Source organism: Penicillium brevicompactum (genome assembly GCF_028827555.1).
Source record: "Penicillium brevicompactum strain IBT 35665 chromosome Unknown utg000009l_segment0_segment0, whole genome shotgun sequence".
NCBI lineage: Eukaryota > Fungi > Ascomycota > Eurotiomycetes > Eurotiales > Aspergillaceae > Penicillium > Penicillium brevicompactum.
Window position 1 is genome coordinate 12227 of NW_026623212.1, and position 26128 is coordinate 38354.

The 26128-nt window shown below is 48.9% G+C and overlaps 14 protein-coding genes across 14 annotated transcripts; 7 read left to right on the forward strand and 7 right to left on the reverse strand.

Annotated features, from left to right (window-relative positions):
* Nucleotides 1-71: 71 nt before the first annotated feature.
* N7506_011452 (arylsulfotransferase family protein) lies at nucleotides 72-1687 on the forward strand (the record flags this gene model as incomplete). The annotated part of the gene is made up of 3 exons (XM_056960743.1): nucleotides 72-188; nucleotides 246-374; nucleotides 422-1687. 3 exons carry the CDS (start codon nucleotides 72-74, stop codon nucleotides 1685-1687), a joined length of 1512 nt encoding a protein of 503 aa, XP_056805277.1.
* Nucleotides 1688-2246: 559 nt separating this feature from the next.
* N7506_011453 (uncharacterized protein) lies at nucleotides 2247-2881 on the reverse strand (the record flags this gene model as incomplete). Its single annotated transcript, XM_056960744.1, has 2 exons — nucleotides 2247-2591; nucleotides 2648-2881. The coding sequence occupies 2 exons, from the start codon at nucleotides 2879-2881 to the stop codon at nucleotides 2247-2249; spliced, it is 579 nt and encodes a 192-aa protein (XP_056805278.1).
* Nucleotides 2882-3439: 558 nt separating this feature from the next.
* On the reverse strand, nucleotides 3440-4934 carry N7506_011454 (FAD-binding oxidoreductase; the record flags this gene model as incomplete). Its single annotated transcript, XM_056960745.1, has 2 exons — nucleotides 3440-4608; nucleotides 4673-4934. The coding sequence occupies 2 exons, from the start codon at nucleotides 4932-4934 to the stop codon at nucleotides 3440-3442; spliced, it is 1431 nt and encodes a 476-aa protein (XP_056805279.1).
* A 689-nt stretch (nucleotides 4935-5623) lies between these two features.
* Nucleotides 5624-6272, reverse strand: N7506_011455 (fungal specific transcription factor domain-containing protein; the record flags this gene model as incomplete). The annotated part of the gene is made up of 2 exons (XM_056960746.1): nucleotides 5624-6082; nucleotides 6132-6272. The coding sequence occupies 2 exons, from the start codon at nucleotides 6270-6272 to the stop codon at nucleotides 5624-5626; spliced, it is 600 nt and encodes a 199-aa protein (XP_056805280.1).
* Nucleotides 6273-6396: 124 nt separating this feature from the next.
* On the reverse strand, nucleotides 6397-7579 carry N7506_011456 (fungal specific transcription factor domain-containing protein; the record flags this gene model as incomplete). Its single annotated transcript, XM_056960747.1, has 3 exons — nucleotides 6397-6999; nucleotides 7045-7076; nucleotides 7135-7579. 3 exons carry the CDS (start codon nucleotides 7577-7579, stop codon nucleotides 6397-6399), a joined length of 1080 nt encoding a protein of 359 aa, XP_056805281.1.
* A 760-nt stretch (nucleotides 7580-8339) lies between these two features.
* Nucleotides 8340-10031, forward strand: N7506_011457 (MFS transporter; the record flags this gene model as incomplete). Its single annotated transcript, XM_056960748.1, has 5 exons — nucleotides 8340-8527; nucleotides 8596-8714; nucleotides 8740-8975; nucleotides 9061-9717; nucleotides 9780-10031. The coding sequence occupies 5 exons, from the start codon at nucleotides 8340-8342 to the stop codon at nucleotides 10029-10031; spliced, it is 1452 nt and encodes a 483-aa protein (XP_056805282.1).
* A 782-nt stretch (nucleotides 10032-10813) lies between these two features.
* N7506_011458 (dienelactone hydrolase family protein) lies at nucleotides 10814-11745 on the reverse strand (the record flags this gene model as incomplete). The annotated part of the gene is made up of 5 exons (XM_056960749.1): nucleotides 10814-11140; nucleotides 11201-11280; nucleotides 11303-11352; nucleotides 11408-11576; nucleotides 11637-11745. The coding sequence occupies 5 exons, from the start codon at nucleotides 11743-11745 to the stop codon at nucleotides 10814-10816; spliced, it is 735 nt and encodes a 244-aa protein (XP_056805283.1).
* Nucleotides 11746-13117: 1372 nt separating this feature from the next.
* On the forward strand, nucleotides 13118-14215 carry N7506_011459 (uncharacterized protein; the record flags this gene model as incomplete). The annotated part of the gene is made up of 1 exon (XM_056960750.1): nucleotides 13118-14215. The coding sequence occupies one exon, from the start codon at nucleotides 13118-13120 to the stop codon at nucleotides 14213-14215; it is 1098 nt and encodes a 365-aa protein (XP_056805284.1).
* Nucleotides 14216-14877: 662 nt separating this feature from the next.
* Nucleotides 14878-16551, forward strand: N7506_011460 (glutathione-independent formaldehyde dehydrogenase; the record flags this gene model as incomplete). Its single annotated transcript, XM_056960751.1, has 10 exons — nucleotides 14878-14994; nucleotides 15046-15071; nucleotides 15141-15184; nucleotides 15243-15416; nucleotides 15469-15498; nucleotides 15557-15652; nucleotides 15716-15730; nucleotides 15793-16171; nucleotides 16224-16296; nucleotides 16348-16551. 10 exons carry the CDS (start codon nucleotides 14878-14880, stop codon nucleotides 16549-16551), a joined length of 1158 nt encoding a protein of 385 aa, XP_056805285.1.
* A 901-nt stretch (nucleotides 16552-17452) lies between these two features.
* N7506_011461 (LURP-one-related/scramblase family protein) lies at nucleotides 17453-18150 on the reverse strand (the record flags this gene model as incomplete). The annotated part of the gene is made up of 2 exons (XM_056960752.1): nucleotides 17453-17730; nucleotides 17820-18150. 2 exons carry the CDS (start codon nucleotides 18148-18150, stop codon nucleotides 17453-17455), a joined length of 609 nt encoding a protein of 202 aa, XP_056805286.1.
* Nucleotides 18151-18984: 834 nt separating this feature from the next.
* N7506_011462 (Zn(II)2Cys6 transcription factor) lies at nucleotides 18985-20604 on the forward strand (the record flags this gene model as incomplete). The annotated part of the gene is made up of 3 exons (XM_056960753.1): nucleotides 18985-19600; nucleotides 19666-20068; nucleotides 20121-20604. Coding segments are annotated over 3 exons (1503 nt in total), but the record flags the coding sequence as incomplete, so codon positions are not given.
* Nucleotides 20605-20714: 110 nt separating this feature from the next.
* Nucleotides 20715-21682, reverse strand: N7506_011463 (DODA-type extradiol aromatic ring-opening family dioxygenase; the record flags this gene model as incomplete). Its single annotated transcript, XM_056960754.1, has 2 exons — nucleotides 20715-21628; nucleotides 21679-21682. 2 exons carry the CDS (start codon nucleotides 21680-21682, stop codon nucleotides 20715-20717), a joined length of 918 nt encoding a protein of 305 aa, XP_056805288.1.
* Nucleotides 21683-22259: 577 nt separating this feature from the next.
* N7506_011464 (putative C6 and C2H2 transcription factor RegA-like) lies at nucleotides 22260-25124 on the forward strand (the record flags this gene model as incomplete). Its single annotated transcript, XM_056960755.1, has 5 exons — nucleotides 22260-22450; nucleotides 22505-22932; nucleotides 22983-23734; nucleotides 23797-24056; nucleotides 24113-25124. 5 exons carry the CDS (start codon nucleotides 22260-22262, stop codon nucleotides 25122-25124), a joined length of 2643 nt encoding a protein of 880 aa, XP_056805289.1.
* A 430-nt stretch (nucleotides 25125-25554) lies between these two features.
* On the forward strand, nucleotides 25555-26078 carry N7506_011465 (ribonuclease III domain-containing protein; the record flags this gene model as incomplete). Its single annotated transcript, XM_056960756.1, has 2 exons — nucleotides 25555-25777; nucleotides 25834-26078. The coding sequence occupies 2 exons, from the start codon at nucleotides 25555-25557 to the stop codon at nucleotides 26076-26078; spliced, it is 468 nt and encodes a 155-aa protein (XP_056805290.1).
* Between the last annotated feature and the right edge of the window lie 50 nt (nucleotides 26079-26128).

Sequence of the window (26128 nt, forward strand, 5' to 3'; positions counted from 1 at the left end):
AAAGCCGTGTTGTACCTATCTACTTGATATACCGACCTGGCGAACTGTGTGGTTCATAGTACCTACCCGTAATGCATGATCAAAGAAGCAAATCCCATGTTCTCCTTGGACTCTACGTCCTTGGAATCAATTTCGGGTATGCAACCCGTGCAATAGCTGAACCGGCATCGTGGGTGTCTTACCAATCTGTGAGTATCTCTTCAGTGGAAGCTTCAACATAGAGTTGAGACCTAACGTCACTATAGAGACCTGATATCCGCGCTCCCGTACTCAACGTGAGCATCAACAATGAGAACCTGGTCACTCCAGGATATTTGTTTATCGCCCCGTACATGACGGAAAGGCCAGGACCTTACATTTTCACTACTGATGGGGTAAATGCATCCCAGTCCTCACCAACGACATGTGCTCACAATCACAGGAACTTGTTTGGAGTGGGTCAGATGGCTCTACTACTGAAATTTTTCATGACCTCCATGTTTGCAAGTACGGCGGCTCCGATCATCTCTGCTACTTCCAAGGAAATCAGATTCAAGGCTACGCGCGGGGCCGTAATATAATCCTCAACAATAACTATCAAAATGTTGCGACAGTATTGAGTGGTAACGATCTGGAAGAGAGTGATATGCACGAGCTAGAAGTTCTCGATGAAGAACGCATGACCTTTGCGGTCTATCAGCCTCAGCCACATGATTTATCAGAATACGGCATGAAAACACCAAACGGCTGGGTCATGGATGGGGTCTTCCAAGAAGTCGATATTGAAAGCGGAAAGGTATTATTTCAGTGGAATTCGATTGATCATGTTCCCCTCAAGGACAGTTACGTCCCATTGGGTATCAATCCAATCGTGGGCGATGGGATAAGCAGTTCTACCCCTTGGGATTACTTCCACATCAACTCAGTCGACAAATCAGCGGACGGTGACTATCTTATTTCTGCAAGACATACCAGCTGTATTTATAAGGTCTCGGGTAAAGATGGCGCTGTGATATGGCAACTGGGTGGTAAGAACTCCACAATCGACCAGACGAATTACAACTTTTCCTCCCAGCATGATGCGCGTTTTCACGAGGAAAACAGCACGCATACTGTGCTTTCGCTATTTGACAATGGAAGCAACGGTTACAGAAATACTTCACTTACTTCCTCTGGCATGATTGTCGTGATTGATCACGGACGCGGCTCTTCAACGCTTCTCCAAAACTTCATGGCTCCTGGGCCAGGTCTACGCTCGACCAGCCAAGGCAACACCCAACTACTCGCCGATGGCAATGTAGTTATTGGATGGGGAAATAATCCATCCATTTCAGAGCACACTGCCGATGGTACACCCGTCTATTTCGCTACCTTGAATGACCCTGACGCGATGAACTATCGTGCATTCAAATACAATTGGACGGCGACACCATCGGACCCTCCAACGCTTGTCGCACAAGCCCCCGCACCCAATGGTGCGACTACATTCTGGGTGAGCTGGAACGGGGCCACAGATTACACTCACTGGAACTTTTACGGGACAACACCTGGGTCGGACAAGTTTGTGTTATTGTCTAAATTAGGCAAGCAGGGCTTCCAGACTACTTACACGAGCCCGACGTTCCATCCTCGAGCGTTTGCAGAGGCAGTCGCTGCCGACGGCTCCAGTCTGAAGAAATCGTCAGAAGTGAATGTTTTAGTTCCTTGATTCCAGCGTCAGGTCAAATAGCCTTGGGAAAAGGGGGCAAGAAGTTTCGGATTTTCCTTTAATACAAAAGATGCTATATATTGTAATGGGGAAACCGCGCCACATCTCATCTGCGCCACATGCGCCCCAGGGGTATTTCTAGCCCTATTTTCATAGTAAAGCAATCCAAGTATTCTACATCTCTTTGAAAAACAGTATCTGTTTCCTATTCCGGTAGTCCTGGGGGCCTGCTTACCTCCCACAATCCCCGTCGAGTACTGAGCACCCTACGAAGGTGTATAGCGCCCGAGGGTCGGATGCACGTTTTCATGCCTGAGGATGCCTGAGGATGCCTGCCCAGGTGGTTTTAGACTGCTTGTTACACCGCTCCATACCAAGTACTGTACTAAGGGGAATGAGTAACATAGTTTGCCGAAACTTCATGGAACTTATTTCCTTATTGACACCCCCCGCTTAGACCCTTCGAACTATGTTACACAAGACAATATAAGTCCACAAATGAGCCACGAACTGAGTGGAATCCAAATCAAGATAGATCAAGAATCTAACCAGCACAGACTCATTTGGTAGATGGATTCGGCATTCCAGAGGTATCAGGCCATTTGCGGAACAGGCCCGCGAGATGATCGATCGGCGCCGTCATAAGCCCCACCACTGTCTCAAATGGAGGTTTGTCTGGTGCACTAGGATGAGAACGCGAAGGCACAAACATCTTTGTTCGGCCAAAAGTTTTAGCGTAACCCTGGCTATCCTCTTGAGATAAGGCTGCTTCCAGCTTAGGCAAATCGTCAGTCTCTTCCTCTTCAATATGCTCGGACAAGTTTTCCATAAGCTCCTTAATAGTAGGAATGAACTGTGTCTCCGAAGGCCTCAAATTCTGGAATGCCTTCAATTGCTCTTTGACCTAGATGCATGTGAGTTTCATAACTGAAGGCGGATGGTAGATCAGGTCAAAATTACTTTCAAATGTTCTTTGCGGTCCTTATTGGCCATAGCAACACCATCAGAGAGCATCTTTTCAAAAACAGGATAAACAATGAGCTCCTCTCCAATGGAGTGTCGAGCTAACTCCCAAGTGAACAAATTATGGAAGCGTGTCTGCTCATCCCTATCCGAGGAATTGACAATCTTGTCAAAATACGATTTGATATCCTGATGATCTTTTTTGATCGCGTCGCTAATGCCGGGCGCCATGGCGATAGGTGGGGTTGCAATTTCACGTCTGTGAACAATAGGTGGTATGATCTGTCTGAGTTTCGCGGTTCTTGATGAACGAACAAACATTTTAAAATAAAATGATCAAGTTGCAACCTAAATAGATTTGGAAGAGGCTGTTTTATATGTAATTCAGTCATAACAGCAGGTGAATGTGTCACCAGCTCACATGGCCTCTTGGGCTCACGGTCATCCTGACGTAAATATGCATCCAAGCGGTCCATACTCCGTACTGCGAGTAAATTTCTTCGCTTATACCCTCCAGGGCTGTCGGCAAACCCTCATAAAGTCTAAACGGCCCTCGATGCACCAATCAGAAGAATGGTGATGGTAAGTATCCCGAGGTCATACTGACTTAGGGATTACTTCTGTACGGAGTAGAGGTTTTGCAATACCTAGGTACGCTTTGATAAAACTATGGTATTACTACGGTAGTAATAGGTACCGTGTTTGTTTCTATAGAAACTACTGCATGGCCTAGCGGCCATACGGAACAACTATCAGACATTATATACACAATTTCAAACCAGTGGCATCTCAGGCAGCAGCCTGAATACCTTGTGGGTTGTGGAAAGTATCATGTGGATCTAATTCGGCCTTCAGCTCTTCCAACCTTGGAAGATTATTACGCCAGTACGCATGCTGGGCATCTGGCATCCTAGGATCTGGACAACCGAGATACGCGTGTTCCGCGCTCTCTGGCACAGCTTGAGCGAGAATATCGTAAAGGCCATCAGTGAAATCATAGGTAGTCTGGGAGATCGGTCCAAGCGGGTTAGCAACGAATAGTTGGACCCAGAAAAGCACATCGCGGTGACCATAGGCGGTAGCATCCTCCGGCACAGCGTTGATGGCTCCACCCTCCAGACTGAGGGTGACAAACCAGGCCAAAGTGCCGGCGTTAGTTTTGTGAATGTAATCGAAGAATGCGTCGACGGCATAATGAGGTATAAGCGTGCGGGGGGTAAATCCGAGTGATTTGGCATAGAACCAAGTCGGCGAATCTCCAACCAGTCTCAGAATGGTGTCTTCCAGTCCATGCCCAATCATACCTAGCCAATCGGTTAGGACTAGCACGGTACCAGGCTCGCTTGTGGGGAACTTGTTTTCAAGGTCGAGTGTGTCGTACTGCTCTTTTGAGCCGAAGAATATACCCTCGAGAATGATCTGCCCGTCGAAGATCACCAGATTGGAGTAGAACTGCCAGGTAAGATTCTCCTGGGCTATGAACGCCTGCCAATCTTTGACGAGCTTCGCCTTCTCGGAGGCAGTTCCCAAGTTGAACGTGAACGAGTACTGGACAGCCAGCCCGGGTGCCTCCTCCGTGCGCACCTTGAACTCCGTGACGATCCCGAAGCTAGCTGCAGCACCTTTGATAGCGAAGAAGACGTCCTGGTTCTGGGTATCCGACGCGCGCACGATACTCGAGTTCGCCAACACTACCTCGACTTCCTCGACGTGATCAAGCGCCAAACCCCACTGACGAGCTGTAGGTCCCAATCCTCCCATCGTCAGGTGCCCACCTGTCCGAATAGTCGGACAAATACCGTGCGACATTGCTCTGTTTCCTGAATTGTAAAGCTCTATGTCGAGGTCACCGAGGGAGGTTCCGGGACCAATGGTCGCGACGTGGGTCGATTCGTCCATGGAGAATTGCGAGAAGTGCTTCATATCGACCACGATGGCACCATTCTGTCCTCCGATGCCTAGAAAGAAAGTACGCATTAGCCGACTGAATGCCACGCAGTTCAATCACCGCCAGAGCCATACCGTAGTTGCCAAAACTGTGACCTCCACTGCGAGCCTGCACCTTGTAGTCGAAGTCAGAGGCACATTTAAGCACAGAGGCAACTTCTTCCGCTGATTGAGGGTATGTGACCGCCGCCGGAGTGACCGGGATGTTCAAGTTGTACGGCTCGACCGCTGTAGCTTGGTAAAGAAGGTGATCTTGAAACGCGACATAAGTCGCGTCACCCCCAACGGCAGAAACCAGGCAGTCACGTCCAGCAGTAATGCTGGTGGTGTTCCCCATTGTGAAAGGATCGAGTCAAAAACGCGCTTCGTAGAGGTTCCAACCAAGTACTCCGTAGGGGACGCCATCTGGAAGACGACCCCTATTGCTGCGATATTTTTGCTTTTTGAGCCGCGACTTGATGATTGGTCCGAGCTCGTGGTCCCTGGCACTAGCGTATGCAGGGCGCCGATCCCCCGAGTGACGGAGTACGGGAAACAAATGATCCGAAATAGCCATGCGTGAGCACCCATGCTAGGATACAATCCGCGCCTTATTTCACACCTTCCCTCTCCATTGTGCAGCAGGCGAAGACCGATTGATGTTCCCGAGGTCCAAGTTTGTCTACTCCGGACAGCGGGCCGATCTGCCCGTACCGTGGCCAAATTCAGCAATCCACCCTTTTAGGTGGGTTACAGCCCTGGAGGTTCTGAGCGCTGCCTTACCTGTCTAACAAGAACCAATGAATATCATCCACGACTAGTAAAGATCAACCCGATATATTTATTTTCAATGGAATGTAAACTCTGATGTTAAGTGCATGCTGTATTCCAGACTACGGCATGAACATCCAATCATTAGGCCGCCTTTCTATGCCATTTATTGTCATTGCAATGTTCTGGGCTGGCGGAAAGCTCTGGCTCGACTGCCCTGGGGGAGTGAGGGCATCAAGAGAGCCAGTCATCACAAAGTAGTCAGCTAGAGTAGAATTAGAAAGAAATGAAGACATGGAAAACGTGTGGCAGTGAGGAACTCTCACGATCAAATAAGCTCATGTAATCCGATGACACTGTAGCGTCAGCTGGAAAAGAGCCTGGGGCCTCTTGACTGTCAAGCAAAACACCATTATTGATCTGGAAGTCGCTGCCAGAATGCGCAATGGCTTGTGTTAGTGCAATATCGTGCCTTTTTCTATCATCTGCCCGAGCCAGCACAAAGTTGATAGTCCCGGCCGCTTTCTTAGCTTCTTTGGAACTCTCGCCACGTCTCATCCAAATTTCCCTGCATCGCTGAAGCGCGGCAAGAATATCACGTTCGCGTTGCTGTGTCTCTCTTCGATGAAGCATAGAGCATAGAATCATCGTGGCGGTGAGGAATTGATGATTCATGATGGACGTGACACGAAATCGCATGGTATAAAGTTGTCCCCCCCGGGCAAGTTTCCTCGTCTAGAATACTCTGAATATCAAGTGTGCCAAGGGAAGCCTCCAAGCAGACCTTTCGCGAGTAAGAGATCGTTTTATCATCTGAAATGTCTGAATTGGGGTAAAGGAACCGCCTGTGAAGAAGAACTTGTCCCTTGTAGATCATGTGGTATAGAAATAACCGGGCCATAATGGTCTGCGGGGCGTCCGTCATACTCATTGACATAGACTTGAGCTTTAGTGGTGGGGGGGGATGCTACCTGCTGCCTCTTGGATCATGGAATCAACATGCATGACATCAGCGTAGGTACATGGCCTGACCGCATCAGCCAAATCTATCACAGCCCCAAGTGCCGCGAGAATCCGCCTTCGTGCGATGATTCCAAGGGAGTTTGTATATTCTGTGAGGGGGGAGAGAGAGGCAACTCGGTCGATTGTTCGTCGAAATCTGTGTCATTCAAATTTCGTGGTTCTGAAGTATCCCATTTGGTGTCAGAGATCATTCGCGGCATGCCCATTTGATTAGAGATGAGTATATCCCCCATTAGAACTGTTGCCCAAAGTCGACGACGCATTTCGCCTTGAAAGGGTGAGATCCCGGAGAAGTGGTTTGGGTCACGGTGGTAGCCCATTCGCATCGCCAAATTGACCTCCAGGGCCAGTAGAAACCAGATGTCCTTATCGGCGTCGGTTCGAATGCAGAATTTGGCATATGTGTAGTTTATGACTGTCTCCAAGACGTAAGACCCTGCCCGTGTATATTCCCCTAGCGTCAAACATTGCACAACTTTCTCGCGATAAAGGTCGACTTGGAGGGATTTATCCTCGGCATCCGGTTCGGATATGACATCGGAGGTAAGGCACGCGAGACAAATCATGCTGAAGAGAAGACCGATCCACATAAGAGGCGCGCCCGACGGATTCCCCCAAAATGCCTCGTACTACTCCAATTAGCGACATTGTTCATGAGATTTTGATCAACTTACCTCACATAGAAAGCTTGGTCCATGCACCGCAGCTAGATCAGGATCAGTGACTGTCACCAACGAGATTGAGATCGGAAATGTGAGTCGTACAAGAGGAAACCAGGTCGAGGTAGTTGAAATACCGAGAGATATATCGATCCACGGCAGACCTCGGGGGCAACCCTGCGAGAATCTCTTCCTTTGAGCCTAACCGGTGCCCTCCATACAGCAGAAGCGTATACCCAGACCTAGGGCGAGCCAAAGGGTTACCATGCTCATAAATGTCAAAATCCGACCGGGTATTTGCGAGGCTGAACTGCTCATCACGATTGAGATGGTCTTTGAGATCCGCGATTCCATCGAGAATGGTCGCCCAGTGATTATTCCCAACATAGTGAGATTCCGACTTGCTGATTTGCATATCACCACACTCAGAGTTACCATCAATAGTGTCGACAATGGGATTACTGGGTGATGGATTTGGGATTCTCGATGAAACGGAAACATCGGAGCCTGACGGAGTATGTACTTGTGCCTTATTCCCCGAGTCGGTCATCAGCGACACGACTAAACGCTCCAACTGAGCCAAACGGTCATGCACGCCAGATGCTGTCCCGGAAGACACCTTAGAATAACCCACGAGCTCGGAGTTATCCACATAGGTACATATCTGGCCACGGCTAGAGCAGAAGGCACATGGCTGTTGACGGTCACACCGTGATCTGAGAGAATGTGAGTATGTGGAGTGACACACCCGCATAGTGGACTTGGTTCATACTTGCGACGTCGGCAGGCGTTACACGAAAGCTGGGGCTTGTCTCTTAGTCGACTGACCTTCAGCCGAGGATGTGATAGCTCCGACGGTTGCGACGATATGGATGATTGTGATGGTTGTGGTAAATTGTCATGACTCTCTAGCTCCATTCTGAGGCTATAGCCCTATTCAGAGAGATGCCGGAGGAGGATGGGCGGGGTTCTGCCTGAGGGCTCCTGACACGATCTACAGCACGTGACTCCGTGCTCCGACCCTCCGACGGCCCCACCCGCCAGCCCCACAGCCGTTCAACGGGAGATCTACGGAGTACTATGTAGCCGATCCAATTTGCGAAGGATCGGAGGATCGGAGGATATGTCGGACAGCATTGCGGACGGCAATCGGAGCACGGTGAGCTCGCTTGTTGACGGACGACTGACTTGGGATAGCCTGTAGAGATAGATCTTCTCCTCACACCAGAACTTTCTTTAAATACCGCGGGAATATTTGGCTGGAATATCCTATGGTTTTCATTGGTATCTTCTTCGCATCACAGTCAACAATGGCTTCCTCGTCAAGCTCTTCAGACACTACTCCGGGAAAATTAGAGTCTGCCACCCTCTCGGAGAAAGTATTTGATCATAATCTCGTTGATTGGGATGGCGATAATGATCCTGAGCACCCCCGTAATTGGTCAACGCGTGACAAATGGGCAAACATTGGGAACATATCGATATTGGCATTGATCACGTATGTTTTGAATACTTTCATTGATATGAAGACAAGAAAAGAAAACTAACCACGTTTTCTGTGTATAGGAACATGGCTCCTACAATGTGTGCGCCCGGTGTGGCAGAGATTGCTGCTGACCTCCATATCAAATCGACAGTGGTCAGCACACTGGCCATTACACTTTACCTTATGGGAATCTCCATAGGTCCCATGTTTACCTCCTCACTCAGTGAGATCTACGGAAGGGTCCCGGTCTATCACGGAACTTACGTTCATCTTTGTTGTCTTTATCATTGGTGGCGCCTTGAGCAAAACCACTGCCCAATACATGGTCTTCCGTTTCCTATCAGGATGTGCTGGTGGCACCCCTATGGCACTGGGTGGAGGCAGCATTGCTGATCTCACCACAAGTCAGGAAAGAGCCACGGCGATGGCATTGTTTAGTCTCGGACCACTGGCAGGACCGGTGAGTTTTTGCTTATTTTACCGTCCTCTGCATCCAGTCTGTGTCTAGCTCTTGTTTGAGGTTGTACTAACGTCAGTGCGTTTAGGTCCTTGGTCCCGTCATTGGTGGCTTTGTTGCAGCCGGCAAAGGCTGGCGTTGGACTTTCTGGCTTCTAGCAATTCTCGGAGGATCATTTGGCATTGCATCCCTCGTCCTTCTGCGTGAAACACATCCCAAGATCCTTCTCAGCCGAAAGACCGATCGCATACGTACCATGACTGGAAACCCGGATCTACAGTCCAAACTGGACAGCACTCTATCCCCTCGTCAAGTTGTGTTGCAAGTTCTCGTCCGCCCCCTCATGCTCTTGGTGCAATCGCCAATCTTATTAGTCATTTCTCTCTACGTGGCGCTGGTCTTTGGCGTCATGTACCTGCTTTTTACCACGTTCACCGGTGTTTTCGAGGGACAATATGGCTTTTCCATGGCTATCTCTGGGCTTACCTACTTGGGGCTTGGTGTGGCGCTCCTGTTCAGCATGCTCATTTTTAACATGTTCAATGCCCGGGTTTTGGCGTCCCGCATGAAGGCTGATCGTGTACAGCAGCCACGCCCTGAGTACCGTCTCCTCTTTATGATCTGGTTCAGTCCATTTGTGGCATTTGGTCTTCTCCTTTATGGTTGGACCTCATACTACCAGATTCACTGGATCGTACCCATTGTAGGGACATTCATGATTGGATTCGGGGCTTATTTTGTGATCGTACGCTGCTCGATCCTTCCCTCTTTTGCATGAAAATGGACGACTAACTTCCCCACGCTTAGATGCCCGCGCAACTATACCTGGTCGATGTCTTTGGCTCAGAGGCCGCCGCATCAGCACTCGGTGCCAACAATCTTCTGCGTTACATTTCCAGTATTTTCCTTCCCCTCGCTGGGCCAAGTATGTATAAGACCTTGGATTATGGGTGGGGTAACTCATTACTCGGCTTCCTGGCGCTTGCCTTCCTCCCAGGCCCTATCCTCCTTTACAAGTATGGAGAGCGACTACGCGCTTACACAAAGGTGGCTTTCTAGGCTCGGCCCCGATGCTGGTTTCAAGGTACTTACTAAGAGAAAATTACCCAAATCTTCCTGCAAATGTAAGATTTTGTCCTAGAGGCTTTTCTTTTCTCTTTTTCACTCGTAGATACAGCTCTCACAGTAACCGAGTCATCGTTAGCGTTTATAATACGCGTGGACTAGTTCACCGGGTTGAGCTTTCGAATTGACTATCCATTCACCCTCTCGAGCTACTAATTATGTTCGAATGAACAGTTCACCAAAAGTAGTAGTATGATGACCTCGGGTGATTTATGAGGTGGGTCTCAAGTCCTTCCAAGGTTCCTAGTGAAGTGGGAAGTGGAGCGTGCTGGTGGTCTGGCATCGCTGAAAAGTGCTTAGTGTTTGACGGGGATCATGGTAGCTTAGCAGACTCTCTGAGTTATCGGAATAAGAATTAGATGCTGTTATTTATAGAGGTGTAGAATGCTTGAATTGTTAAACTATGAGATCGCGAGTAAAATCTGTAAAACTAGCTATAATGGCGGACATGAGATGTGCTGCGGTTTTTCTATTGTAATATCTGCTCTAGGGCTTTTGATTGAAACTTCTTCGTCCTATTTTGGAAGTAGAGCCAGAAGACTATCGAACTTTCCCAAAGTAAAGGATCCATCTGATTGGCGGGTTCCTAAGCGAACTCTTGGGAATCTGTTTGGCGGAATGAGGACGATAGCTGCATGTGGGGCCGGTGGCAGGTATAAGTAGGAAGAAATGAAAATAGGTATGAGGAAAATATCGAAAATGAACGCCGTTTATACCTAGTGCTTCTCGAAAACGTCCGAAACGGTCTTGTATCTACGGGTATATTCGTTACGAATATGAGAGTTAGATAAATTAGTCCGAGCCGCCATCCAATCATGGACTTGGTCTGTAAAGATCTCTATGTGATGGGGTATCTTCAACTGACTCTTAAACTTCTTCATATCTTCAGTAGGGTCTTTACTAGCTGCCAGAAGCATGAATGGAATCGAGATATTTTCTGCCTCAGATGGGTCGATCATAGCAGGGTGGCAGATAGCAGCAATCGCGAAGGGGATTTCTTCGTTGGAGGTGATTATTTCGGCAACTTTACCACCCCAGCAGAACTATTCGATGTATTAGTGAATGTAGAGATTGTGGGAGATTCATTGGGCACAAAGACTCACGCCAACAAGAGCCCACGACTCAATGGATGGGTTGGCAGCCTTGAGGGCCGCAACATATTGGGGCAAAGCAGCGGCAGTACCTTGCGGCATGTGATTACCTACCAAACCATGCACCTAAATCCTTTTGCTTTTGCTCGGTATTAGGTGAGAACCTTGATTGGATCCGTCAGTGGGTGTTTTTCCGACACAAGGCCTATGATATCTCACCATTCCGGGGGACAGGGGCTGCTGTCAAACCAATCCGGAATGAAAACCTTATGCTGGTGACGATGACTGGTCGCGAGGATATCGGCACCCTGAAGCGCCTGGTCGGAATATCCGAAGATGTCGGAAATGATTACAATTCCCTTAGTAGCGTTCTCGGGCCCGATTGCATCTGCATTGGAGACTAGTTAGCTCAGAAGGAACAAACTGCTGAGTCTAAAGGGAGACCGACAAGTCTTCAATCCTCCGAGCTGGCTGTACGAGCCTTTGGCCACATAGCCAGAGCAGACAACAGGTGGAACGTTGCAGCAGGCCTTGTTATGACCGTTGATAGCTTCCATGATTGAAATGGTTGCGATCTGTAGATGGCGCGAAGCTGGTCGTACGCACTTGAAAGGAGAGTTGAGAAAGTTTGAAGAGCCCAACGGTCGAGATGCCGAACTGAACGATCTAAACAATGAGCAGGCGGTAGCGTTTCTTGGAGTAAAGGCAGCAGCCGGGACCAGAGAATGTTGAGATAGGCGAATTTGAGGAGGCATGGGCTTGAGTGAGAGCGAGAGATAAGGGTGGGAGAAGGTGAAAATAAAAAAGTGCCAATTGAATACTGGGGTACTTTCTCTCGAGATGTATATCTCTGATTGGACTTGATCTTTTCAACGCCTATAGTACAACACTGGGTATAACCTGAATCTACAGAATGCATTCAAAGTCATTTATACTTAAATACCCTAATGCGGGAAGCCGCGGGGACAGCTGTAGGTCACCGGAGGGAGGGTTATTATCGGAGGAGGTTCGGACCCTCCGAATTCGGCTCCACCGTTCCCGGTCCCCCTAGGAAGCCCTAAGTCCGACTATCTCCGGGAAATACTACAGTATGAATCTACACACGGCGCTTCGGCCGCTCTAGCAACCTCCATTGGATGTAATTTGTATTGTTGTATCAAGGAATTAGGAATCCCTCTAGGGCTTTCTCAAAACGTATGCCAGTTGGCGATAAATTTTGAATGAATTTGAAGGGGGATGCCAAAACGCTGAAGCTGTAAACATTGAAAAAGGATTTTCTAGTATATATTTCTCACATAGATTGGATTAAAGAAAAAAAAAAACGGAGAGGGAGGAAGCTGGCATGATGTGTGTATGGTAGGAGACGAGAGGGGGCAAGGGGGTGGAAAGATAGAGACAGAGATACTCTCTCAACCTCCAACCCTCAACTCCACCTGGGCAGTTCGCGGAGAGACCAAACCAACCGAGAAGCCAGAACGGGCTTTGTCTCTTAATAGTGCTCGATGCTTACCGTTGAGTTTGAACATCGAGCCACGTGGACGACAAATTGCGTGTACAACGAACCTCCATTTCCTATGCGCTCCAGACCTCTGACATGCAGCCAAGTGCCAAAACTAATCCAGACAATACCGTCGAAAAATCATTGTGGAATATTTTTGACTTTCAACAACGCCTGCGCTGGGAAGGGACTTTCAAGGTAACGAAGACGATCGATCCCCCGGCTCCGATGCCGATGGTGAATTTCAGCAAATCGGCTTCTCAACCGAAGCTCCTTTTTTCTCGACTTAACTAGAGCGCCAGCCCCAAGGGTGTCTCATACAGACTTAAACTGAGTACCTCGACGCAACCACACTCGGTATAGGCTCACATCCGTGTACCACAAAATCGCAAAAGCTCACCGAAATCGAAGGCAGTTGGAGAAATCCGAAGATGGCTACGATTCCCGTCGTTTCTATACTCGAACGGCTTATGGAAATTCCATCCACCAGCGAAGAAGAGCATGAGATTGGCGACTTTTTGGGCAGATATTTGACAGCTCGGGGTTTCACCGTGGAGATGACCCCCATATCCCCCGATTCCAACCGGTGTAATGTTTACGCCTATCTGGGAGAGTCCCGCAAAGCACGAACATGTTTGACCTCTCACATGGATACGGTTCCCCCATACATTGGCTTTAGTATCAAAGGTGATGTGATATACGGGCGCGGCTCTTGCGATGATAAGGGTCCGATGGCAGCCCAAATAATCGCTGTGGAAGAATTGCGAGCCGACGGGAAGATCAAACACGGCGACACATCTCTGCTATTTGTGGTCGGAGAGGAGAAGGGCGGCCCTGGTATGCTTGCTGTCAACAAAATGGATCTCACCTGGGAGACCGTGATCTTCGGCGAACCGACAGAGAGCAAACTGGCAGTGGGCCATAAAGGCCACTACGTCTTCGAACTATTCGTGGAAGGCATCGCTGCACATTCCGGGTATCCTGATGAGGGGAGAAGCGCCAACTCGGTTCTAGTATCGTTACTGGAGGAGCTCAAGGCGATCGAGTATCCAGCCTCTCGAATACTCGGATCAAGCACGTTCCATTGCGGCAAGATAGAAGGAGGCGCTGCATACAATGTTTTAGCGGCAGATGCGTACGCCCTATGCGGCGTTAGAATTGCTGCAAGTCTCAAAATTGTGAAGAAACAGGTTCTCAATGCGACAAGCCGTCATCCAGGGGTCACATTGAAGAAAATGTTTGGGTACCCAGAGACATATCTTGACCATGATATTGAAGGTATGTTCTCCTTTTTGACTTCATCTGGCTCGGTTGTAGATACCAAAATTTCAGGACTCGAGACAATGGCCGTCTCATATGGCACAGATGTTCCTCGCCTCCGTGGGAACCACAAGAAATACCTGTATGGGCCAGGGTCCATTTTGCATGCTCACGGGCCGAGTGAACAAGTCCGCATTCCAGATTTAGTTGATTCTGTTGTTGTCTATAAACGATTAGTGTTGAATTCGCTGGTGAAAGACTGTTCTTGACAGAGGTTCCAATGCTGTGACTGGTTGGTTCAGTCGGATCGCCCAGCTACTTGGACTTGTTATATTTGAGCCTGCATCAGATCGACCGCCGGAGCCTCATTAGGTACACACGTTGCATTGACAATCAATTTCAAGGTTCCTCGCAAAGCCGATTGTCACCCTGTGGTATTTTCTATATAGAGATATTCGTTGTTTTGATGGGAGAGGTTGGCGAAAACATACGTTCGGGGTTTGTTGCTTGGGAAGCTTCCACGTCATTTCCGGGGGTCAAGCTCCCGTGATTAGCCCGCCGCACCACAGCTATACTTACTTCAATGCAGATCCTGAGAGAAAATGCGATCGCACCATCACATGGGCAGATCGTTGCTGCGAGACAAATTTCGGAGGTCTGTTTTTGGCAAGACCGGCGACTGCGCCCAAAAGCGGCAATGTTCCCCGCGACAACCCCAGTGCGGGGATCAAACTTCCCCTCATCACAACTCCGATTGCCAATACAATGAGGCCCATGAAACCACCATCTCTATCCGGGCCCGGAACCAAGCCGAGCATTATTTAATTCGGACCATTCCCCTCAGCTGTTGCTGCGCCAGTAACTTTTTCTTGCAAATCCTGTCGAGTTTGCCTATACCCCGTCTCCAAGCGTACCCGCTTGAACCTCAATCATGGCGACTGCAACTATGAAGGCACTCAATTATTTGGGGCCTTATCAGGTCCGAGTTGAAGATGTCGAAAAACCGCGAATGGAACACCCTGATGATGTGATTGTGAAGGTCACTACGGTGAGTACTGCCGCGGACCAATTTGAACCACGCGTCTGACGATCTCGGGAGGCTGCAATTTGTGGTTCTGATTTGCAGTAAGCCTATCCTTTACATTAGGGACCCTCGTAGGACAATCCGCTCTCAACAGACTGACTGGATCACAGCATGTACGAAGGGAGAACGGCTGCGGAACCTGGAATCACCTTTGGTGCGGTTGGCTTGTCATTGATTGCAATGATTCAATGCAGCGTGCTGACGGATCTCAGGTCATGAGAACATGGGAATTGTGGAAGAATTAGGTGATGGTGTCACATTGTTGAAAAAGGGAGACCGCGTTGTCATGCCCTTTAACGTGGCAGATGGGCGTTGTCGAAACTGCGAGGAAGGCAGAACTGCATTCTGTACCGGTGTCAATCCTGGGTTCGCCGGCGGTGCTTACGGTAAGACTCATTGTGTTATCAACAGCTTCCTTTCTTGGTTGACAAACCATAGGCTACGTTGCCATGGGTCCGTACCGCGGAGGTGAGATATTCATTGTACTGCCAACGCTATCAAATACTATGTCTAACGGCCACAATAGGCCAGGCGCAGTATATTCGTGTTCCATATGCGGACTTCAACGCTCTAAAATTGCCTCCGGGTAAAGAACATGAAGCAGACTTTGTGCTTCTTGCAGGTAAATACATTCACCTCTTACCTTCCCTCGCATGGAGCTAGATGTACTGACGTTGTGGCTCAGATATTTTCCCCACAGGTATGAGCCAAACATCTCAACTTCCACAACATGGTCTATTCAGGTGCTGACGATACATACAGGCTGGCACGGTGTGGAGATTTCTGGGTTCCAATCGGGGGAGAGCATTGCCGTCTTTGGGGCTGGACCTGTAGGACTCATGGCTGCCTATTCCGCTGCTTTACGAGGAGCATCCAACATTTACGTTGTGGACCGTGTTACTGAGCGACTAGAGGCGGCTAAAAACATTGGGGCTATTCCTATCGATTTCACTAAAGGGGACGCCGTCGACCAAATCATCCAACATAATGGGGGAATGGTGGATCGCTCGGTGGATGCCGTTGGGTACCAAGCTGTTGACTCCAATGGCTCTGCTGAAAAGGCCAACATTGTGCTGGAGAACATGATCCGTGTCACCCGGGCGTGTGGTGGAATGGGAATCCCTGGTCTTTACGTCCCAAGGTATGCAGATCTTGTACAAATTGCAACTCAGACTCTAACATGCCTTTCAAAGTGATCCGGGCGCCGCCGACGCTGCCACTGCCAATGGAATGATTAGTCTCAGCTTTGGCAAGTTATTTGAAAAGGTACAAGAGATGCCCAGATTTTATAACTCAAACCCTACTAATTATCTCTAGGGACTCTCCCTTGGCACTGGGCAATGCAATGTCAAGGCTTACAACCGTTATCTGCGTGACATGATCATTGCCGGAAAGGCAAAGCCTAGCTTTGTGATCTCTCATGAGATTGCCCTTGCAGATGCCGAGACCGCCTATGAAAAGTTTGACAAGCGAGAGGATGGTTATACCAAGGTTATCATCCACCCCAATGGTGGATTCTAATATATGTTCTTGTCTACAATTGATTTAAAGTTAATAGACTCGATTGTAAAGTTACTCCTGTCTTATCTATCATATCAGTAGCTTCGGTATTAAAGACCCCTTCGACACGCAGTCGAATCAATCTTTTCTAAGGTTGACCCGCCTGGTTCATCCTCCAGGGCTTGAAAGTGATGGAATTGGGTGCAAGCCGAGTGTATCTTAGTACTCCTAACGAGAAGTTCATATGCAAGGTTGCTTCCTGAGATACAGGCCCCCAACGTACCATAGCAAGCTCACTTGCCTAAATGGGCACTTTTCGCCGCAACTTCACTCAGCTGGTGGCCCTTGGGGCCGGGTGTCTTGGAAGTGGATCTTCTTATTTCTAATCGGCCAATCAACGGTTTCTATCCTTCCCCACAAAAACATACTGTGCGGGGATTTTTACCATCCTAGGCCAAGCAGAAATCTCATCGAGAAGCATATAGCGACGAAGATAAGAACCTAGATGACGCAACCTATTTATGGTATATATCCCATCAATATGTCTTGCTGAAATTCATCTCCATCACATCCATGGATACTGCCAGCATGATAGTTCTCCTCCAGGGCTGTTTTTTCTATGATGTGCGCGAATGTACCTACCTACCGAGCTTTGTATTTTGGATAATTGAATATGTAGGTAGATCCATGGATGCCATGAAGCAGGCCGGACATTTTCTTAGCTTTCGATCCACCTCTGATACCTAGGTATAAGAAAGCAGCTGTTAAAACCTGTCGCAAATCAACATAGATTGTTCTCTTGCACTTGCGTCTTGATAGCCTTCCAAGGTTGGAAGTAGTTGTAAAATGGGCCATCGGAATGTTGGGCTTTGGAATCTTGTTTAATGAAGGACGATCTCTCATCGAATAGATAGCAATGTCACTATTCCCCACGTTCATCATTGTTCTTCTCATCAAAGCAGATACACAACGCAGCAATCAATGCTGCATCCACGCCAGGTGCCACCACAACAGCGTAGGTTTGCTGACCAAACACAAGATCACGACCACTGAGCAGTTTGCGATCAATACGAGCCACTGTTTGGCCACTCTTATCATCGACGATGTCGGCGGTATGATCAAACCAGCCTCCTTTCATCTTGAAAGCCCTGGCCTTGCCATTACTGTCAGTGAAACTGGCGGTGGCTTTAGATCCGAGCACTATTGTGGTCAGTAATCCGTGAGATGAGATATACGGAGTCTTGCATTCCTATATTGTCCATGGTAACCTCCAAAGTGATGGCACGTACATGTAAGATTGCTCTTTACCTCACAAGCCTTTCTCCCATGTGTGTCCTCGATTGCATATGTCGTATGGATATGTAGGAGCTCCTTGATGATATCAAACAAATGTTTTCCATGTGCGTCCTCGACCTTCTTTCGGCCAGATAGGGATACCCAGGCTCCGTGTACTTTCAAAAACGGCTGACCATCTGCCAGTTTTATTTCAAAGCTATCTCCAGAGACAGATAGAACTTTTTCCTTCAGGACAATTGTTTGCGGCTCCTTCGCGATGAATTGATCGAATATAGCGATAGGCTCAACGACTGGGGCCAGATTGTGGTGGCCGAAGATGCCCATGGTGACAATTACCAAGGTTCCTGAGGTCGGTATTTAGATTTGGGGAAAGAAAGAGCTCGGATCAAGCGACAAACGGATAAATTGAGATGAGGAACCGTGAGAGGCGGGGTCAGTAAGAAGCCGATCATTCAGTTCAGTAGTGGGATCATGTGATCTTGGGTGTCTATGATGTCATTTCCGCGCTGTCTTCTGGATGAAGTTGGGAATATTTCAAACAATGTGAGAACCTTGGGAGCTTATTTCAAGATTTTCAAGGCCAATCTCACCGTCACTTATCGAGGCATTGTCTGAACAATCGGCACTTTCCTAGGTTTGCTCACTTAGACATAAACCTCGCAATGATCAACGATCAGAGTCTGGAGATGAATAAATAAATATCCAATGACTTAGCACGTATACGCCCCTGGAGCTCCCAGACATGTTTCATGTATTCTACCGAGCTTTTCTAGCCAGTCAAGCTATGCAGGTCAATGAACTGCAAAGCTGAAAGGTTGGTTACATCAACTTAATCACCTTGCAGTTAGCAGAGTTGCCCATGGAAACCTGCATTTATCATCTCACCCATTTGTCCGCGGGTGGCTCGCTGTGGGGATTTCTGTTTGCACTGTTTGCACTGTTTGCAACCCTATGCTTATCGTTTTGTCTTTCCCCACATTGCTGGTCACCATCCACAAGCCCACAACATCGATCCGCGATATCAGCTCGCATGTCTTTGCTTGAACTCGATGGGTTGATTGTATGCACCTGCTGCTTACCTAGATGTCTGCCCCTGGCAACAAAAGTCGGGGTTCGCCGCTCTTCCCCTCTGATACTAGACTCCTAACTAATCTTCAGCGCGCAGGGTGTTTTCAGTGCTCCAAGCGGCGAATCATATGTGATGGCTTACAGCCGATCTGCTCAAAGTGTCAGAAAAAAGGCATTGAATGTTCAGGACAAGGGCGTATCCGCTTCTCGAATGCGGTGGCGCTACGCGGGAAGTTCAAAGGGTGTGCCATTCCCGTGGCCGGCATGTCAGGCACAGCTATTATTCGACAGCCACAGCAAGAACCAATCATACAACCGATGAACATCAGGTGGAAGAATGACCAAAAGTCACGAGTGAACCGAAAATCTACCAAGCGCCGAGCGAACCCGACCGAATGTGAACCCGAGAAGGCAGCGGCCATACGACCCAGAGCGCGAAGTGGACCGGAAACACAACACAACACGGATCACCAAGACGAGAAACTCCCATCTCAAACCAACATGAAGGAGAGTGTCGTGGAAGCCCTGACACCGAAGCGCTCTTCGCCCTCGCAGTCAGCCTATCCAGCGGATCTTGAGTTGATTAGACGTTTCCATGGCACCCGCCACGGAGGCAACATCAGCAACACGGCATCAAACTCGATTCGACAAATCCCTCAGTGGATTGCTCCTTTAAACTCGGACACACGTATGCTATTTTCCCACTGTAAGCATACCTCGGCTCCTCCCGTACGTTCAATAAACAAAAAGCACCACTAAACGCCGGCTTAGTTGCCCAAGAAGTTGCACCAGTTATGGTCATTTTGGATAGTGTATCGAATGGGTATCGCGATGTACTACTGCCGCTTGCCTGCGAGGATGACCTCTTGCAGCATGCTATCTGCGTTGTGGCCACGCAGCACTTGGCATTGCACAACACCTACCACCAGCATGCTGCAGACCAAAGTCGTGCCGCTGTTATATCGCGACTCCGCCGGGAGTCATTGCAATCGTGCCCTGATCGGATCTTCAATGTATCCACGTGGGCTACCTTGATCATTCTGTTAGTTGGCGAAACTATAACGGGTAGTTCAGAATGTGGACACATGCTACAGATCTTAATCTCGTTGGCCTGGAATGTCTCTCAGAAGACACCGTCTGAATTGAGTAGTTTCCTCCTGCAGCAAACTCACATGTACGTGCTTGTCAGCACCGTTTATAACGTTTCCACTTACACAAGATTATAGGTTTCAGCTCCTTGGACAGCCACTACTCGGGACGACTGCGGGATGTTCTTCGTCTTTGAACCTGCCGATTCATCATTACCTTGATTGGACATATTACGATATCCCATCCAACTCCGAGCATTGCGATCTGTTGCGTTTGTCGAGGGATGCGTTCATGAAGGCATTCCAAATATACACCGGCCGCAGAACCGGTAATGACAACCAATGGGAACTACTGGAAAGTCTGAAGCAAGTGGTCTGTCAAGTCGATCCAGGCCAAATGGGCTCACATGCCCTTGTCTGGGTCTGTTTTATCGGAGCGGCTGACAGCGCTGATCCGGCCCACCGAAGATTCTTCTTGGATCGAATGAGCAATATTTATGCCAAAACCAAGTTCCAGAATATTGCCGCAGGCATGCGTGCGCTGCCTGGGATTTGGTCAGAGCAAAGCTCCAGCAAATGGACGGAAGACCTCTTTCGGTTGGCCCCTACATTGGTGATATGAGGTATACCTCGGGGTGACGTGAGTAGTATCACAGTCATCATATAAACAAATCTTTGGATGTTTCACGGACAAAAGTCTTCAACTATGGAACAAAACAGCGTTCTCTAATGCTACGCGGCAGCATCCTTTGACCACAGCCCCAAGGTAAACTGGGAGTTACACATGTTAGTCAACTCCCAACTCTCTGCGCCGAGAATTGCCGGGACGTTCGTATCTTCCTCGTGTCCAGCGGCTCCTACAACAAACAGAGCAGCCATGAAATGGTCGTCAGTGGCATGTGCGTCTCGGAACCGCGGGTGCTTCATCAGCCTTGTCATCGCCCGGCGCAATTGCACTCCAGATGTTTTGGTGATAACATCCTCGAACGCCTGTCGGAACTCCATTGCCCAATCCTCCGGTGCCGTCTCCATCGCAAAATTATCTCGGAACCGCATCATGGGTGCCCATCTATTTCTATACAGGTTATGCACCGCCCCCCCAGTTCCAATGAACATGTAGTTCTCTCGTCTCAGAGGACGCAATGTGGCACCGATCTTCATGTGGAAATGGGGGTCATAACGAGCATTTGCAGAAATCAAAGTTGTTGGTGGACAGCCGTTTGGGAACATTCGGATGAGGATGAGGTACACATCATGGATCCAATCAAATGTAGGATTGCCGCTGACGTTGAATCCCTGGCGGGCAAGCATCATCAAACACCGCTCCGTGGTAGCGAGATCGGGGTTGAGCTTGTAGTTTTGATATTTGTCAGGATGCACATAAGCAACAGGGCTTTTGTCAGGGTTTGGATTTGTTGCCATTTCGATCGTGTCGCCCATGCAATCCCAATGTGCCCCCTGCCATCTGTCAACTTTATTCGAGCGCGCAGCTTCTAGTTCAACAAGGACGCCTACCATGATGATGATTCCCTTCACATCATTAGCTATCGCCTCATCTCCACACTTCTTCCAGTAGTCCGCGCTCTCCGAATCTTCTCCCAGCATCATTGTTGAGCCATGGGAGAAGAAATGCACTGGCGTAAGACCTGTGGTAAATCAGCCGCCGTCCATACACGTCAAAGAAGGAGCAAGGTACCCATGTTCCAAAGTTGAATGACAGATTAAGTCCCAACGCGGATTTCGATTGCTGAAAGATTGGCCCTAAGCTCCAAGGAAATACCCGATTTTTATTCCTATCCAACAAGCACCCCTTCGTCGTGTCGGGTATGCTCCCCCACTTCCCGACCGGGGTGACGTTAGGCCCAACTCGATCTAGTCAGTTTACTTCGTAAGACTGATCGATTTTCCACAGCTACCCCTCATTATGGGCACTAAGCGCACAATTATCGGGATCCTCGAATCACATCATGGGTATATTGTCGGCACTTTCAAAATCCGGGGTATATGACAGACAGTATGCGGAGTATGCGGATCAACCCGGAACACGACGCCCGAGCTGGCCAATCCACCGGGCCCCTTATTTAGATTTCTGTGGATGAATTGAGATCAGCTTGGAGTCGTGCGTGAATTGAATACTGTGCGACGGTTGTGGTTAGTGAGGTGGCGTCGATCCTCACTGCATCCCACATTTCCATCCCCTCCCCCATCCTTCCCCGTTTACCTACTCTTCGAATTTTACATCCTCCTTGAGAAAGACGTTGCGCATGGCCTCAAATCATGTTAAACGACTCATCCAAATTGGAGCAACCCAGCGCTGATACCCTCAACAAAACTCCAGATGGATACTTTCAATGTGGGTTCTGCAAACGCCATTACAACCGAGCAGACCATCTCATCCGACACGTCCGCTCCCATACTCGAGAAAAGCCTTATGTCTGTGAAGTTTGTGACAAGGGATTTGCGCGGCCGTGAGTTCCCCCGACGAGGTACGTTAGCATGTTTGTTGGCTGATATACCTGCAGGGATCTGTTGAAGCGCCACGCAGCGGGCCATGCCCATGACCGCGACCGAAAGCGAAAGCGAAATTCGTCAGTTTCCAAGCAAAGCAGAGTATCTCAGGCATGTAAAGCTTGTGCCTCTTCGAAATTGAAATGCGACGAAGACAAGCCTTGCCGGCGATGTCGTGAGCGGCATATAGCTTGCGATTGGCAGGATCTTCTGCCACAAGCATCCCCCGAACCACACCAGGACGATTTTTTGGAGACCCCAGGAAGGGAAAATCTGCCTTCCAAGCAGATCATCTCGCCCACGGTCGTACTTTCGACCATGTCATCTCCGTTGGAATTTCCGTCTGCGAGCGCCTTGATGACACCTGGTACTACTCTGCAAGACCCAAATCCATCTGAAGTGGAAGACATGTGTAGCCAGCCGAATTCCATTGATAACGGAGGTAAGACTTCAACTCAAGATCAAACCTCTCCCTAGCTGATAGCGGGACAGTCTCACCGAATGATCATGAAAGCGGGATCTTCAGTATTGACGGCACTTTCTTCCCGAACTTCATCCCGGATTCTCTCATCCCTTCACTGGCACGATACAGCGACTCCGACTTGCCCGGAACAGTGTCTGACTATGTTCAATATGGCGCTCTTGATAATTTCCACTTTGACCTTACTCTTACAGACGGTGACTTCAGTCTCATCGATTCTTATAACTCCCAAGCCGTGTTCCCAAGTGTGCCAGACAGCCACATGGACTATCGCTACGGAATAGATAGCGGCGTTGGTATTGGCGCAGCAGCCTATCACAGATCCTCACTTTCTGCGTACCAGCCCGCACGCGAGGACCATGCATTTGATGACCACGAAAATTTGTCGGTGCCTGAAGTGATCAATAGTCCTCAAAATAACCTCTCCTTCAGAGACACAGCCATTTGTGAGAGGCTGTCACCCAGCAGCCGCGATTTAATCTTGAGTTTAATATTGGAAGTCAGCCGAGAGGCCACATTGAGCCGAATCATGAAGTCCTTCCCTGGCACGGAACTACTGGACAGCCTAGTCCAGCAATACTTCGAGTATCAAATTAACACCGTTGAGAGCTTCATCCACACACCGACTTTTCGAACGAATAGCGAAGACCCTGGTGCTCTTGCTGTTATAGCTGCTGCGGGTGCTGTGCGTTCTTCTAACCCTACCATCCGGAAATTGGGATATGCATTAAACGAGGGGGTGCGGATGCATTTACCCACAAAGGTTTGTCCAATGGACTTGATTGATTTCACTTAAAACCATACCAGACACTGACACATTACCAGTACGAGAGAGACAATACGTTCATTCGTGATCTGCAAACCTCTCAAACTTACGCCCTGACTATCGACATTGGTATTTGGAGTGGCAATCGAAGAAAGACTGAGATAGCCGAAAGCTTCTCACAGCCATTGATCACGATGCTTCGTCGCGCCTTACGATTTCGACGGTCGATCTATTCGAACATCATCCCACTTGCTGAGGATGTGGGCCATGATTTGGAACTCAAGTGGCGTACTTGGGTTGACCAAGAGTCATTCAAGAGGTAGGTGATACTGAGTCAAACCGTATATTTCCTGACCTATTGACGCCCACCAACAGGCTCGTGTACTATATATTCCTACATGACGCACAAACGGCCATGGCTTTGAACGTCAACCCTGTCATATCGTATGCAGATATGGAGCTCCCACTTCCCGCACCACGTCATCTCTGGGATGCGAAGTCTGCAAAGGAATGGAAGTCCATTTTCCGCTCAACTGTCACGGCTGCTGAGCGCCTACCTTCACTGGCTGACTTACTTCGGGACATGTCACAATTGACAATATTCCAAGATTACATTGATACCCAGTTCGCTGCTTCCATCCTAGTGCATGGTTTATCGGCATTGGTGAATGAATATCACCGGCTGAAATTCATTTCCACGAGTGGTTCGAAACACTGGCATGCGCTTGTGACTAATTCCCGCCAGCAGGAGCTTGACCAGGCTCTTCAGCACTTCCGAATGGTTTGTTCAGAATTAAAGTCCAAGTGTAGCCCTGAGACAATTATGATCGGCGAAGTCGTGTCGATGCTTCTTTACATGTCTCTCGAAGAGCTCCAATTGTTTGCCGGCAAAGAGGACAAACAGGAAGCTAGACGAGTCTACGACTCGGCATTGGAATGGATTGCCAGTTCTGATTCCAGGCAGGCTGTATGCCATGCTGGTCAAATCATCCGCGCCGCTCGAAGTATGCCAGCGAGCTCTCTGGTAGGGTTCTTAGCCATTGGGGTATACTATGCCAGTCTGGCATTCTGGTCATATGGTGTCGTCTCCAGTGCTAACGCAGCAAGAGTCATTAGGGGCCTGGAGGCACAGCCTCCAGGCAATGGAACAGTAGTGCTTCTTGATGGGGAGAAAGGAGTTGAGGTTTTGAAGTTCGTCACCCTGAATTCCGGTCTCCCAGCCTTGCATGGCCCAGAAGGACCGGTCTATTTACACGATCCCGCCGCCATAATGAGGCTAGCACAAGCAACCTTCCACGCGGAGACGTTGGAGACCAGACCAGCTTTGGTGCAGATGCTTTCTCAGTTAATGGGAGATCTTGGAAATTGCGTCCATGGAGGCGAATAATGCAAATCACGGAGGTGGACTCTCGTCGTTATCGCCTGCTGATAGATAGCTCTACGAAAATACAGGCTCTTGCCAGGCTCGCTCGTGTCTGCTTGTTTATCGTGCAAGGATCCACAGATGATGAACACCCTGATGTTCTGAAGTGCTGGGTGAGCGTTCAAATCAATCATCTAAGGAATCTATCCTAGATTCTAAGACCCGTGTCGTTTTCTAGTATCATGCCTTCTAGTCTGAGATAGAGGGTGGGGGAAGGTGGGACTACATGTAGCTGCTCAACATTCATAACGCAAAGGAAAAGTATTATGGGTAGATATGTGCAGGATTCTTCTCTTCTCCTCCAGCTCTCCCGATTCAGCATCTACCTGCGACATCCATGCATTGGGATCCAGATAAAGCAACATTTCAACGCATTTCCGCATTTATCGACACGATGGTTAAGTTCTTTCCCCTTCCCAATGATGAACAGATCGAGGATTTCGAGAACATAATTCTCCGCCAGTCTCATCATTTTCAAAACCGTGACCTGATCCGAGAGGCCCTACAACTTGCAGGACCCCTCAACCCCAATGGAAATCGGGTTCTGGCCCAAGTGGGCGACGCCATCATTCGCCTAATTCTGGTCGATCAAGGTCGAAACAAAAATAAGACACCAGGTAGGGCTTATTCGTTGCCAATATACACTCTTGTTAACGGCTATCATCATCAACAGGGCAAATTCAGGAATTGATAACCCGGTTGGCCTCCAACAATAACCTCAATGATCGAGCTAATGCCCTGGGTCTGGACCCATACCTTGTCAAGAACTCCTCGTCACAGCAAGGTCTTCCAGCCGGTCGTGTTGTTATGGCGACCTCAATTGAAGCTATTCTTGGGGCTGTGTACTATGACAGCAACAGAAATTGGATAGTCTGTGAGAAGGTGATGGCCATTTTCGGGCTTTCCTGGCCCGAGTGATTCTTCCCTGCCGTCGAAGAGATACACGCCAGACGCGAACCGGTACACCC